Source organism: Alosa pseudoharengus, unplaced genomic scaffold (assembly GCF_046254945.1).
Source record: "Alosa pseudoharengus isolate Yale_2024_CS ecotype anadromous, Long Island Sound unplaced genomic scaffold, YU_APseudo_1.1 YU_APseudo_1.1_scf_15, whole genome shotgun sequence".
NCBI lineage: Eukaryota > Metazoa > Chordata > Actinopteri > Clupeiformes > Clupeidae > Alosa > Alosa pseudoharengus.
This window is the reverse complement of record NW_027468620.1, coordinates 39,141,034-39,157,330: the sequence shown is the minus strand read 5'-3', so window position 1 is coordinate 39,157,330 and position 16,297 is coordinate 39,141,034. Positions and strand designations below refer to the sequence as shown.

General features: G+C 44.7%; 1 protein-coding gene across 2 annotated transcripts in view; it reads left to right on the top strand.

The window, feature by feature from the left end:
- Nucleotides 1–16,297, top strand: part of adka (adenosine kinase a) — a 168,974-nt gene that overhangs the window by 6,246 nt on the left and 146,431 nt on the right. For both annotated transcript variants that reach the window (XM_076286396.1, XM_076286397.1), the window contains exon 2: nt 10,171–10,245. In XM_076286396.1, the coding sequence (XP_076142511.1) occupies nt 10,171–10,245 (75 nt within the window). The remainder of the gene's footprint in view (nt 1–10,170; nt 10,246–16,297) is intronic.

Below are 16,297 nucleotides of genomic sequence, written 5' to 3'. Positions count from 1 at the left end.
GGTGACGCAGGAGAGGGCGCGATGGCTCAATCTATCCAGCCTCTCACACCGCGAAAAAGTCCAGCTCCTCGACATTGCAGTGGATCCGAAGGGCCTGCTCGCTGCCGGGGGAGGGAAAGCGTGTCCGCCAGATGCACGCACCGCTCCTGCAGCATTGGGGCCAGTCCCGAGAGCCTGCTGTTGCGGCTCGGAACCCAGAGTCACGGGACAACGTTCTGTCACTACCGCCCCCCTCCACTGTCAAAAGCACAAACACACTGTTTTGTTCAGAAACAATAAAGTTGTACCCACCAGTGCATCCAGGCCGAGGGCCGAGGGCACTGCACTCAAAATATTCTGTGTTGCAAAACATGAAAATCGTAAACAGCCCACATACTGCGTACATACTCTCGGCTGTCACGGCGCAGCAATGCGGCCTGCCACAGGGAGGCAGCATTGCTTCAGCCGCCGCACCGACTCCCTCAGTAGGCTCACTCGCACAGCGAGTGCACCACTGGCGAGCGTGTGTGGAATCAAACTGGGTGCTCAGAACTGTCGAAAGAGGGTACAGACTAGGGGTGAACGATTTTGGAAAAAAACCTAATTGCGATTTTTCTCACCAATATTGCGATTGCGATGCGATATGCGATTATTTTTAAGCTCTTTATCTTCTGTCTTATTCATCAAAGACAAGCAATATATTACTCTATAGTATGACCAACACAAAATTAGATAAGTTAAACATAAAGTGTTCTTTCCTGGAGCCCAGGCCTATGTTATGATGGCATTAGGTCATTGAATAAGATTGATGAATAAAATATTTTTTATTTAACTACTTTAATCACATTAGTAGACATATATTTGTTGAACTTCCAGCCTTGTAAACATTTAATGATTCTGATTCGTTTCTATTTCATGTAGATATGACCTTCTTTCGTTAGTTAACAAATAGGTCTACATGTAGTGGCACTGACACGGCTTCTCATTGTCCTGTGCTCTCCATACACGCGCGCGCACACACACACAGACCCGCTCCGCTTAACTAAAGGTTAGCATCATCAACACCGCAGCGCAATACACATGCATGCAAATTAACTAGTTTGTTCATATCACAACAAAGCCAATCGCGGAGACAAAACTCTTTAAACAGGCAAAGTTATCAGCAGTTAGCAGCATGTATGTAGCCTAGAGCCTTAGCTGGTAAGCTAATGTTAGAACAGCTGGGTTTTTGGTGGTTAGCTGTGTCAACTACTTGCGGATAACATTATGCATCAATTCATTACCTGTGAGATGAAATGTTTGTGCCGCCAACCCCCTTGGATATCGCAAATGCCCCCACTGTCACTGTACTCCAGTAAACAAAGTCCCCAGTGCAGTCTAAACAGTCGTGGAGTTTTAATCGTCAGCTGGACAAGTGAACGAAGTTACCAGCCAGAGTAGCAGCACAGGGGAATTATGAACTAGAACCAGGGACATGGTAGGTTCGAGCAAAAGGTAATGAAGAGGTTTATTTTTAACCAAAGTAGCTCTACTGATCAGACCTTTCTTGACCCTGTTAGCTGGTCCTCTTGTTTACGTTTTTTGCTTCTTCAGTTGTCGGTGAGAAGAGTCGGTGGCGCGTCGGCAAGCGCAAGTATAAATGCTTTTTGGTGACGTCACAAATTACAAATCGCAGCCTTTGCGGTTTGAAAATCGTGTTTCATCATAACGCGATATTATCGCAAATGCAATAAATCGTTCAGCCCTAGTACAGACTCCAGTTCGTACATTCCCCACCTCGTTTCTCAAGAATAATACATTCACAAGTGGTGGGGGAGGCGGCTTACTTTCTAGATGCAGAGATCAGCTCTCTCCTAGAGAAAGGGGCAATTCAGGTAGTACCTCCGATGCAGAGCCAAAGCGGTTTCTACTCGAGGTACTTCATCGTCCCCAAAAAGGGAGGGGGCATGAGGCCTATATTGGATCTAAGAGCGTTGAACAAACATCTAAGACAATACAGTTTTCGAATGCTAACACACGCAGCACTGTTGAAATTCGTTCGTCCAGGTGATTGGTTTACCAGCCTCGATCTGGCCGACGCGTATTTTCATCTGCGAATTTACCCCCTCACAGAAAATATCTCAGATTTGCCTACAGGGGCTTGGCGTACGAGTACTTAGTCCTGCCTTTTGGCCTGTCACTCAGCCCACGTGTCTTCATCAAATGTACGGAGGCTGCGATGGGACCACTCAGGACAAACGGAATTCGTCTGGCAACATACCTGGACGACTGCCTCCTAGCTGCGAGGTCGCAACAGGAAGCAGTCGCACATACCAAACATCTAATGACACACCTGTCATTGCTGGGGTTCAAGTTCAACTTAAAGAAAAGTGTACTGACTCCTACACAATCAATAAATTTTATTGGCCTGTCCCTAGACTCGGTAACGATGAGGGCTCGCTTGTCTCTAGACAGGACAGAAGCGATGCGTGCATGCCTCGCTCTGTTTCGCAGGGGAAAATATGTGACATTACGGAATTGCCACAGACTGCTGGGTCTGATGGCATCAGCACTGGTCGCTCTTCCCCTAGGCAGGCTATATAGGGGATTTCAACGCTGGGTAACGACACTCGGTTTAGACCCTCGAGCTCACTCACACCACCGTATCTTTGTATCAGCAGACTGCGCGATGACGCTATGTCAGTGGAAACTTACTGACGCAGGGAGTGCCACTGGGCACAATATGCACCAGGAAGGTGATCACCACCGATGCATCTCTGTGGGGATAGGGTGCCACCCACGAAGGGAGATCTGTGAATGGCCAATGGAATACAAGATTACACTTGGTTCATATAAATGTTCTCGAGCTAATGGCAGTCTTCCTGGCTCTGAGGCATTTTCTGCCGTATGTACACAATACTCATGTCCTGGTCAGAACGGACAACACGGACTGTAGTGGCTTACATCAACAAGCAGGGAGGCTTACGCTCTCCACAACTACACAGGCTGGCACACAAACTGATAATTTGGAGCGATGCCAACCTTCTCTCTCTCAGGGCAACACATGTGCCCGGAGTAATGAATCAAGGGGCGGATTTGCTATCGAGGGGTCATCCCCGTTACGGGGAATGGACACTCCACCCAGAGATCGTGAAACAGATCTGGTCACGCTACGGTCGCCCGTTAGTGGACCTGTTCGCCTCCAGAGAGAACGCACAATGTCCCCTGTATTTCTCTCTGAACGACGCGGAAGCCCCGATGGGAGTGGATGCGCTAGCACAAGCGTGGCCGCGCACTCTCCTTTATGCATTCCCTCCGTTAGCTCTAATACCCCCAACCCTAGCCAGGGTGAGGGACGAGAACTTCACGGTCATTCTGGTAGCTCCGAATTGGCCTCAGAAACACTGGTTAGCGGAGATAACACAGATGCTTTACGCACACCCGTGGCCACTACCATTGCGCAGAGACCTACTGTCTCAAGGGGAAATCTTTTACCCCCACCCAGAGCGCTTGGCCCGTGAGGGGTTGAATTTGACGTCTTGTGGTCTACCTGAAAATGTTATCATGACTATTCAGAGTGCAAGAACTCCATCCACGCGTACCTTGTATGATGCTAAGTGGCGTGTATTTGAAGAATGGTGCACTTCTACTGGTGAAGTGCCCTTTCAGTGTTCTGTGGGGATTGTGTTAACGTTTCTACAAACTCTCCTTGACAAGAGGAAAGCGTTCTCCACGATTAAAGTATATCTGGCCGCTATATCTGCGTGTCATGTGGGTTTAAACGGTAAGACAGTGGGACAGCATCCCCTAGTCTGTCGTTTCATGCGCGGAGCGCGCCGCTTACGCCCGGTGACTAAATCATTGTCTCCCGGATGGGATTTGCCACTGGTGCTGGAAGCCTTATCGGGACCTCCTTTCGAACCCTTATTAGAGGTGAATGTGAAGATGCTTTCACTTAAGACAGCACTGCTTTTGGCGTTGGTTTCAGCCAAGCGAGTTGGTGATTTACACGCCTTATCGGTGCATCCATCATGTCTGCAGTTTGGCCCAGGAGATTCTAAAGTCTCATTACGACCGAACCCGGCATATATTCCTAAGGTCATGGACTCGTCCTACTCGTGCCTTTCCTTAGAGCTTAGTGCCTTCTGTCCACCACCGTTCGCTTCGGAGGAACAGAGGCGGCTGCATATGTTGTGTCCTGTGCGCGCTCTGAGAGCGTATCTCGCTAAGACACTATCAATTAGAAAAGCAGATCAGCTGTTTGTTTCATGGTCTGGACCTCACAAAGGTAAGCCTATCACAAAGCAGCGGTTATCACACTGGATTGTGGAGGCGATCACCTTGGCCTATTCGTCTAAAGGGCTTGAACCCCCTGTTGGCCTACGTGCACATTCAACGAGGGGAATTGCCACGTCATGGGCTTTATTTAAAGGGGTGTCGATACAGGAAGTGTGCGCGGCTGCTTGCTGGTCGTCCCCAACGACGTTCATGAGGTTTTACAGACTCGCCGTTACTGCGCCTCGCCTGGATCATGCTGTTGGATTAAGCGGGGACGTAGTATGCGCTGGTATGATTGGAAAGGTCACGTATCACCGAGGTTGGCTTGTCCGACAATACGGGAGTGAATATATCCCATATGTGAGATACCGAACGAATGCTTGAAAGAGAACTTAAGGTTACGACCGTAACCCCGGTTCTCTGATAGCATGAGTGAGGTATCTCACCAGACCACCCTTCTTGCGTGGAGCGAGAAGAGGTTGCTACCTTGAATGACGATGCGGCGCACGGGCTGCAGGATATATACGGGGACCGCCCTTGTGCCCCTTGCGTCAGACGTGGCCAGCCAATCATGGCTGGCGTAGTGAGAAAGTGCTTCTGAGGGATACGCGGGGAGGCGTACCCCATATGTGAGATGCCTCACTCATGCTATCAGAGAACCGGTGTTACGGTCGTAACCTTACGTTTTCGTGGTGTAGCCGAGGCCTGAGAGATACGCAGGTAGCCTACGTGAGCGGGAGAAAGTTGATAAGCCAGTTAGCGATAGGGTGGCCATACGTTCGAATTTAGGCCGGACGTATGGATTTTAAAAGCGCTGTCCGGCGCAGCCTAAAGCCGGACACTCATTTGTCCTCCTTTTTGGAGTTGCGCTGGGCATCTAGAATCTTTGCTCGGATGCAGCATGGTTTCACAAACTATGGACGCGAAGACTGCTGGTCAAATTATGCGTAGTGCTTCTGTCACTCGTCTGATCATTTGCTGCCCAATTTATGAAGGAACCACGGACTGATCAGGAGGAAATACTGTCCATGTTAAGTTGATCTGTTTGCATCTCTCCAGCGTGTGTTGCTGGCCTAGCCTAGGGAAGAACATATCTGTCTAAGTTATAATAGCCTACCTGTAATATCTGCCAGCAGCTTGCTTGCCAGCCTTTCCCAGTAGGCCTACTTCCAAAAGTTGTGAAATATAACCGCATATTTTTTTTGATTGTCGGCGACTGCTACATAAAAAAACGTGTGTTCATAATACGTGCGTGCTTGAGATGAAACCAGCAGTTTTCAGCAGGATCCAAGGAGGACCTCTCTCTTAATTAATTTAAAACAAAACAATGGTTTTACAATGTTTCAGTCAAGCTTTGGTTTGTTTAGATACAACTGGTATGCAAAATGTAAAGTAGCGGATTAACTGTAATTTGCTGTGCTGTATATGGGACATATGATGCATATGGGAATAGATGCACATATTAAATGATATAAAGTAGGCCTATTAAAATATTTAAATAGCTTAGTCTAACTTTGAAAAAAAATATTGAAGGGAATCCAGTCCAGTGCACATGTCTTTGGCAAGTAATATAGGCTACTACAGATACAGGTGAAGAACAGTCAGTCTCGGCCAGTAAGCACAACCAGATATGTACAGCCAGCTTCAAAAGCACAGACCCTAAAATTGGGCATTTATAGCTGTGAAGGTAATTCACACAATTATTTTTCTTTCGCCAAAATATATTTTGTAACTTCTGTAGACATCCAAAATTGGGTGGGGGTTAAAATTAGTAGAAAAAAACTATTGCATAACAGTTTTAAGTTGTCGTATGTATTTTTTTGCCGTGGTATAGTCTTAATTTTTCTATTAAGATGTCTTGAAAAGGTCTTAAAAGTCTTTAAATTTGCACTTGGAAAATGTGCAGATACCCTGTCACTGCGTCGGGATTAGTGTCTGCTTCACCTCACTGTGTGTTCACTGTGTGCTGAGTGTGTTTCACTAATTCACGGATTTGGATAAATGCAGAGACCAAATTTTCCTCATGGGATCAAAAGAGTATACTTATGTAATGTCCCGGCTCGAGTGGTGTAGGCAAATGTATGGAAGCACTGAGTAAATGTAGTGGTGCTAAATAAATTAAAGAAAAGAAATACCAAAACCTAACAAAACCCAAGACTCTGGTCTGCTGCTGCCACCAACAACCATACGCCCGCTCTCTAACCCACAATGCATCAGGGTGCCTTTTAAAGACACCCTGGACACCAGGTGTCCTAACAATTAATCAATTACGCCCGCTCTCTAACCCACAATGCATCAGCAGGTGTTCTAACAATTAATCAATCAGAGGTGAAGACGAGCAGGCCAAGCTGACGAGGACGCCATGTTCTCTTCACATTATACTTACTTACTTATATAACTGTCAGTCCACATCGTCAAGATACAGTTAGATGTGGGTCTCTCCCACAAGGGGACCCTGGCACCAAAACCAAATTGAGAATCCCTAGTAGAAATCCTCTGTTCTAGCTCAGTGCATTTTCGGCATGATCTCCTGGGTCTCTGGCCGGAGGAGCGCATTTTTTTTTAATCCAACTTCAAGGTGACTTGCCGTTCAGTTTTTGCTCATTGACTTGGCTGGCTCATGTAAAGTAAAAAACTAACCACTAAGTTTCAGATTTAAATGTACTGGTTCACTGTCTTTGCTAAACTAGTAACTAGCTTGTAAATTAAATAAAAGAATGAAAAAGAGTGGAAATTGCTAAAAGGATAGGTGAAGCAGGAGCAGTGTGAAATGCGTCCTACTCGCTATAGGAGGAGGATTCAAGCTTTACTCAAAAGACTCCAATCTTTCAAGAATCTTTCCCAAAATTGTTTGGTGTAAGGTGGCCATTAGACAGTATTTACTGATGAAGGGTGGGTCTTTTCCTAGATTTGTTTTGTTCAGTTGTGTTTCTATACCTATTTGTGTGTGTGTGTGTGTGTGTGTGTGTGCGTATTAGGGAGTGGGGGGTCGCTTGTGAGGGTCATGTCTGAGAGGCTGGTAATTAGACTGCTGTAGGGTGTGTGTGTGTGTGTGTGTGCTGAAGGGTGTGTGTGTGTGTGTGTGTGTGCTAAAGGGTGTGTGTGCTAAAGGGTGTGTGTGCTGAAGGGTGTGTGTGTGTGTGTGTGTGTGTGTGTGTGTGTGTGTGTGTGTGTGTGTGTGTGTGTGTGTGTGTGCTGAAGGGTGTGTGTGCTAAAGGGTGTGTGTGCTGAAGGGTGTGTGTGTGTGTGTGTGTGTGTGTGTGTGTGTGTGTGTGTGTGTGTGTGTGTGTGTGTGTGTGTGTGTGTGTGTGTGTGTGTGTGTGTGTGTGTGTGTGTGTGTGTGTGTGCTGAAGGGTGTGTGTAAAAGAGGCTACTGCTACTTAACCTGTGCTCTGCTGACAAAGGCACTCAAGTTTGTGTTTGTGTGTTTGTGTGTGTTTTCTCCGTAGACCGTATGTGCAGCTCTCGTGTGTGCTAGCCCAAGCCCCAGAGGGAGGTTGTGTGTGTGTGTGTGTGTGTGTGTGTGTGTGTTAGGGGTGGGCGATATATATCGTCTGCGATAATATCGTGATTGTTGTTTTAACGATGTGCAAATTGACATTATCAAGTATTTAAATTACTTATGGGGAAAAAAACACTCGAAATCGCGCATTGAAGACTCATACATTCCCAGGAGGTGTATGCGGGAGAAGCCCCTGGCTGCAGCAGAGCAAGTGTCACGTGGTCACTAGTGGGTCACAACGTTGTCCCACGCAGCCTAATGTTTGCAGCGAGAGTAGCCTACTTGGAATTTTATGCGGCTATGGACTGAAGTTCGCTCTAAATATCTACGTTTACTGATTATGCTAACCGTTAGCATCTCTATGGGATTTCTCATATACATTAGCCATAAGCTAACACATTAGTTTCTATTCTGTAACTTGGAATGCTAGCCTACATGATTGCTCTTAAACAAAACATCGAAGGAAATAACTGAGATGTACTCTGTTGGTCTGCTTAGTTTTACAGTGAATCCTAAGTAAAGGTTTTTGAAAGGAACTTCAGCTTCAGACTTTCTCTTGGGAAACTGTTAGGCCTATTCATCTTCTCTAATGTAGCTGGCTAGACCATGTCATTGCCACACACACAAGTGGGGGCAGAATTGGAAATGTGTCATAGAGTGACAATGCATTGGTTGATTTGGTTAAAAAGTCACAGGTTAGGTTATTGGTTATTATTGTAATGATGCTATTCATAAATAATCGGCTGTAAAGTAACTCAGACTTTAACAAAAACAATTTTTTAAAGGATATCAACTAATTAGCGTTATCGTCAAAAGCACAAAAAATATCGAGATATTATTTTTTGTCCATATCGCCCACCCCTAGTGTGTGTGTGTGTATGTGCGTGTGCGTGTTTGCTTTGGTTGTGCTTTGACAGCAGCCAGGATAACAGAGGATCACTAGCAGATCAATCTAATAGATCACTAAGCCGGAGCTTCACTCTTTTCAAACTGATCGATCAAATCATTCTCCAAGCCAGACCTCACAGTGCATTGCAATCATCTTACTTACTCCATCTCAAACCCTTTTGGACCCAATGGGCATTATTGTTCAGATAAATAGCATAAGCAGAACCAGCTCATTAGAATTCCACAGACTCTCATAGACTCCCATAGACTCCCATTCAAAATGACTTCCATAGACTCATTTAATGACCTGCAGATACTTTTGAGTTGCCATGTTACATTTGCACTTATTCATTTAGCAGACCCTTTTATCCAAAGCAATCTATATGCCATTTATATGACAAGGGCTGTTCTACCTTGGGGCAGTCGTGGCCTACTGGTTAGGGCTTCGGGCTTGGAACCGAAGGGTTGCCGGTTCGATCGATCCCTGACCAGTAGGAATGGCTCTAGTGCCCTTGAGCAAAACACTTAACCCCTTACTGCTCCCCGAGCGCCGCTGTAGCAAGGCAGCTCACTGCTCCGGGATAGTGTGTGCTTCACCTATACTTGGCCTAGAAATTTGATTTATATTCTCCCCAGAAGAATTCGGGGTTAAGTGCCTTACTCAAGGGCACAACGGTGGAAGGTGGGAATTAAACCCACAACTTTTCAGGCCACAGCATACTGCATACGCTACCACCGTCCTACCGCCCTGTTAGCTTCTTCCGCCTAATGTGTCCTGTCTGCTTCAGGGTGTAATGCAAGGCTAGCACACAGATGTAGCACTGATGCTAATGCAAGGCTAGTAGCACACTGACGTAGCACTGAAGCTAATGCAAAGCTAGTAGCACACAGACGTAGCACTGATGCTAATGCAAGGCTAGTAGCACACAGATGTAGCACTGATGCTAATGCAAAGCTAGCACACAGATGTGGCACTAATCCTAATGCAAGGCTAGCACACAGACGGCTGCTGGTGGTTATAAAAATAACAGAGGAAGGAACATATGTACATAAGCAAACACACACACTCATTTACATACACAAAAGTTGCAAGAGTAGGAGATGGAAACAAATTGACACCGCTCTGCGGTACATCTGAGATGGCATGTTGGGTAATGTAGTTCCTCACTGAGATTGTGTGTTGGATAATGTGGTTCCTCACCGAGATGGTGTGTTGGGTAATGTAGTTCCTCACTGAGATGGTGTGTTGGATAATGTAGTTCTTCACTGAGATGGTGTGTTGGGTAATGTAGTTCCTCACTGAGATGGTGTGTTGGGTAATAATTCTGATTCTGAGTTGGCTAGTAATTCTGATTCTGATCCTGATTCTTTTCTCCAGTCAGAATAAAGCTGATCCTTATTCTGTTCTCCAGGCAGAATAAAGCTGATTCTGATTATGATTCTGTTTCTGATTCTGTTCTCCAGTCAGAATAAAGCTGATTCTGATTCTGATTCTGTTCTCCAGTCAGAATAAAGCTGATTCTGATTCTGATTCTGTTCTCCAGTCAGAATGCCCTCTTCGGAATGGGGAACCCCCTGCTGGACATCTCCGCCGTGGTGGACAAGGACTTCCTGGAAAAGTGAGTCACATGATTATGAGTGAAGGGCAGGGGGGTCAGGATTTGGAAAGTTAGCTTCAGCTAGTTATCATGATTGGCTGCTACCATCTTTAAACATGGCGTCCGGCATATACTCACTTCTGGCCACATTTTCACAAACAAGCCAATTAGCTGCCATATTAGTGGTGGACACAAGAGTATGTTGTCCATATGGCTAGCCAATTAGCTGCCATATTAGTGGTGGAAACAAAAGTATGTTGTCCATGAGAATTGACAGTTTCCAAGCTGAGAGGATCAGCCAATCCACATGGACATCATTTGTGGCCCTCTGTAAAGTGGCACCTAATTGGACAGCATCATTTGTGGCCCTCTGTAAGGTGGCACCTTTAAATATGGTAGCAGGCATGGTATTTTTGGCTGAAATAGCTAGCCTAGCATGGGCCATCCCTCTCTCCAGGACCTCTATGGTGTTTAGCTAGCCTAGCATGGGCCATCCCTCTCTCCAGGACCTCTATGGTGTTTAGCTAGCCTAGCATGGACCATCCCTCTCTCCAGGACCTCTATGGTGTTTAGCTAGCCTAGCATGGACCATCCCTCACTCCAGTTTAGCTAGCCTAGCAGGAGCCATCCCTCTCTCCAGTAGCTCCATGGTGTTTAGCTAGCCTAGCATGGGCCATCGCTCTCTCCAGTACTCTCCTGAAATGAGATCTCTGGCTTGATCTATGGCTGCTATTAGATGTTCAGATCTATCTACATAATCTTTGGCTTCAAGAAAAAAAATCAAGACATTCATTTCACAATTGTTCTGACATTTTACTGATCAAACAACTAATTGATTAATTGAGAAAATAATCCACAGATTAATCGACTATAAAAATAACTGCTGTCATATTTCCACGGATGAGCCCATCTTAGCACGACACGGCCATTTTATTTATATAGTGCATTTTGTGTGTAAAGGCAATTCAATGTGCTTTACACCATCAGAAACACAGAAGTAACAAATAATGAACTGAACTCAGCTACTCGTCCCTGTCCCATGTGTATAATCCAGCGGCCTGATGAGGTTGTGTTAAATTTGAATAATCTTTGGTAACACTTTACTTGACACTATCGACATAAGAGTGACATGACACTGTCATGAACACATGCAAATGTAAATGTAAATCAGGTTTCTCGGCCAAGTATACGTGTATATAAGGAATTTGGTCTCTGCATTTATCCCATCCGTGAATTAGTGAACACACAGAGCACACAGTGAACACACAGTGAGGTAAAGCACACACTAACCCGGAGCAGTGAGCTGCCTGCTACAGCGGCGCTAGGGGAGCAGTGAGCTGCCTGCTACAGCGACGCTCGGGGAGCAGTGAGGGGTTTGTGCCTTGCTCAAGGGCACTTTAGCCGTTCCTACTGGTCAGGGATCGAACCGGCAACCCTTTGGTTCCAAACCCGAAGCCCTAACCAATAGGCCACGACTGCCCCGACCCTAACCCTAATCCTAATCCTAATTTGTTATGACAAAAACCGAATGTCACTGAATAACAGAAGCGTTATGTCATAAACGTATATGACTTGTTTATGACACGTTCATGACAGTGTCATGTCACTCTTATGTCGATACTGTCAAGTAAAGTGTAAGCTAATCTTTTGGCCAATCTGAATCATCGGGAGGTCTGTGTTTTATCAGTCTGAACAACCAACCAAACAACTGACGTCTGACGTCAAACAAGTGAAATCAAAAGCGGATTACACCCTATTCTGTTTAAAAATCACAATTCATTTTTTTTTATCTCAACCGGTTGTAATCACAGTACATTGTTACATCCCAAAAATCATTCAAGCAAAAAAATGAATACAATATATATACCCTAAATGCCCTTAATGTCCTAAATGTTACTCAGTTGAAGACATCACCTTAATGCCCTATATTTTACTCTTGAAGAAGGGATCATGGACGACTATACAAAGTTAATACACGCTCAAGATGGCAAAACGGCCCGACGCGAAGCGAAGTTTATTATCATTCCACTGTTGCCACTTGCATTGTGTTCTTGTCCTGTTATAATGTAAACGTTTTAATCTCTAAAAGTGTCTTGTTTGTAGAACTACTTCTATCCGCCACATGTCAACTAATTTCTAAATCACCTTAATTCCCTATATTTTACTCAGTGGAATAAATCACCTTAATTCCCTATATTTTACTCAGTGGAATAAATCACCTTAATTCCCTATATTTTACTCAGTGGTATAAATCACCTTAATTACCTATATTTTACTTGGCTCTTTAAATCAGTGTTTCCCAAACTTATTTTCTGGCGACCCACTTTTTAAAAATGACAGACCATCGCGACCCATTTCACTTCAAATCTACCCTGCAACCACCAATATTGTTTAAGGCCACAGGTTCTTCAACTTTTCTATGCCTCCCCCAACCATACATTGCTATAGGATCTCTGCTTTGAACACGGTTGTGTTGCATTTTGAGCACCATCAGCGTGAAAAGTTGGAAATGACTACTGAAAATACGTTTTAATGCGCATCCGAGAGTAGGGGAAATTCTCGCATGTTGCGCAGTCGTCATTCGTCAGCATAGTAAGCTGTTCCTGTATTTCTAAAAAAAAAATGTTGTAGGCTACATTGCGTTGCAGACAAATGGGTCCATAACACTGTGGACGTCAATTCCAATGTAAACAGCAAATAACTCAAGTCGTTATATTGTATTGTTGTATTATATTATATTGTATAGTCGTTATATCAGAACAAGAGGCGTTTGCGCAATATTGCGAGGTAGAAAACGAGAGGAATAGTGTTTAAAATGCCCATTTAAATAGTAAACTAAGATTAATGCACTGTTGTGAATTTTAAATCAGAAATAAGAATGTGAGGAGGTTGCTATTAACTTTAAAGATTGCATCTGCAATCAAAACTATGCAAATTGAATGGCCTTATGTCCGGTCTATGGATGTCTGCTTTAGTTGACAGCACGGTCACTAGATTTTAATCGGTAAAGTTGAGGAACTGGTATCTATTAATGGTATGTATTAATGTTTGCAACTGCGAGGTAGTACATGGCAAGCCCCCCACAGAACGGTTTCATTTTGAGAGGTAGATATCCATGCTCAGGCACCCCCTCTGCGATGCGTTTGTCCCCCAGTTTCATGCGCCAGTTTCATGAGCTTTTATGACAAAACCGTGACTGTGGTAGTTAACAATCTACATCCTAATAGAAAACTGTTAGCTTTCCTGGTATCAAATGACAAATGGTATCAGTTAGGCCTATAACACAACATAAATTGTGCTGGCGACCCAAATAATATCTCCTACGACCCACCCGTGGGTCGCGACCCAGACTTTGGGAAACACTGCTTTAAATCACCTTTTTGGCCTGAGCCTTGGAATGAGATGTTTTTTCTTGCAGTTTGCTCTGGGTGCACGTTGGTTACAGTGAACTTGGAGGAGTTACTTTCTCTCACACACACTATCACACACACACAGGAGAGATATGCCCTTGCATGCAAGATGGCATCTCAAGTGATCGTGACGTTCTGACACGTACAGCCCACTGAAGCCAAATTATGCCAACCTCGTCCACTCCCCGCCACCCCCACCCCCACACTCACTCCACACACACACACACTCACTCCACACACACACACACACACAGACACCGAAGCCAGCCTTGCCCCCCCCCCCCCCAACACTGACCTGTAGCAGCAATGCCAGCCATCTGTGTGTATGTGTGTGTGTATGTGTGTGTGTTTGTGTGTGACGGTGATTGCAATCCCAATGCCAGCCATCTGTGTGTATGTGTGTGTGTATGTGTGTGTGTATGTGTGTGTATATGTGTGTGTGTTTGTGTGTGTATATGTGTGTGTGTTTGTGTGTGTGTTTGTGTGTGTGTTTGTGTGTGACGGCGATTGCAATGCCAATGCCAGCCATCTGTGTGTATGTGTGTGTGTATGTGTGTGTGTTTGTGTGTGTATATGTGTGTGTGTTTGTGTGTGTGTTTGTGTGTGTGTTTGTGTGTGACGGCGATTGCAATGCCAATGCCAGCCATCTGTGTGTATGTGTGTGTGTTTGTGTGTGTGTTTGTGTGTGTATATGTGTGTGTGTTTGTGTGTGTGTTTGTGTGTGTGTTTGTGTGTGACGGCGATTGCAATGCCAATGCCAGCCATCTGTGTGTATGTGTGTGTGTATGTGTGTGTGTTTGTGTGTGACGGCGATTGCAATGCCAATGCCAGCCATCTGTGTGTATGTGTGTGTGTATGTGTGTGTGTTTGTGTGTGACGGTGATTACAATGCCAATGCCAGCCATCTGTGTGTATGTGTGTGTGTATGTGTGTGTGTTTGTGTGTGACGGTGATTGCAATGCCAATGCCAGCCATCTGTGTGTATGTGTGTGTGTATGTGTGTGTGTTTGTGTGTGACGGTGATTGCAATCCCAATGCCAGCCATCTGTGTGTATGTGTGTGTGTATGTGTGTGTGTTTGTGTGTGTGTTTGTGTGTGACGGTGATTACAATGCCAATGCCAGCCATCTGTGTGTATGTGTGTGTGTATGTGTGTGTGTTTGTGTGTGACGGTGATTACAATGCCAATGCCAGCCATCTGTGTGTATGTGTGTGTGTATGTGTGTGTGTTTGTGTGTGACGGTGATTACAATGCCAATGCCAGCCATCTGTGTGTGTGTGTGTTTGTGTGTGTGTTTGTGTGTGTATATGTGTGTGTGTTTGTGTGTGACGGTGATTACAATGCCAATGCCAGCCATCTGTGTGTATGTGTGTGTGTTTGTGTGTGTGTTTGTGTGTGACGGTGATTACAATGCCAATTCCAGCCGTGTGTGTGTGTGTGTGTGAGTGTCAAGGCAGCACCCAGCTGCCCCCAACACCCCCAGTGAGCTGGGGTGAAATAAGTCATTCATTTACGTGGTGGCAGAGTAAAACACACGTACACACACACACACACACACACACACACACACACACACACACACACAGGGTTCAAAGTGTCCAACATGAAAGCAAGACAGAATCCTTCACATCTGTGCACTCATAATGATTTCCCTGCCTGCTACATACACGAATGTCTGACACACACACACACAAGGATACAAGGAGGTTTTTTTGTCATGTACATAGAAATACTAACGTAAAGTATGTAGTGAATTTGTTTTTGGTGTTCAGCTTTTTCTGTGTGAGTGTAAAGAAAGAAAGATCAAGACATATTTTTAATAAATAGCAAGACAGAGTATAAAGTGCAGTGTGTATACAGTCCATGTGCAAGTGTGTAAAAAAAGTGTAAGTGCAGTTTATATAGTCTTGTGTGTGTGTGTTCAGGATACGGATTGCTTGAGGAAAGAAGCTCCTCCTCAGTCTCTCTGTTCTGGTCTTGTAGCAGCAAAGACGTTTGCTGTACACGGGCTGTACAGTTCCTACACACACACACACACACACACACACACACACAAACACTAGGGATGAACAATATTACATTTTAGCTTATTTTGGCTGATAGAAATTGACATTCACTCATGAAAAATATTTAAATTATTTCAAATATGGCACATTTATCAAGTAATATTTTCACATAAACATGTAATGTCATACTTGAACAGTAGCCTACAAGACAGTTCTCCAAGAACTGTGTTGTTGACAATATGACACATTGTTTTCAAATGATAGACATACAGCTGTAACCCTGTACACTTCAAATGTCCGTCTGTAGAGTAAAATGACATTCAACACGTAGGGTAGTAACTTTACAGTTAGCCTTCGTTCTGGACATCATGAAACTCATGCTAGCTTGCTATCTAACGTTACACACTTCAGAAACTCATGCTAGCTTGCTATCTAACGTTACACAATTCAGAGACTCATGCTAGCTTGCTATCTAACGTTACACACTTCAGAGACTCATGCTAGCTTGCTATCTAACATTACACACTTCAGAAACTCATGCTAGCTTGCTATCTAACGTTACACAATTCATTATATTTTTTTATATATACTCTTTTGATCGTGAGGGAAATTTGGTCTCTGCATTTATCCCAATCCGTGAATTAGTGAAAAACACAC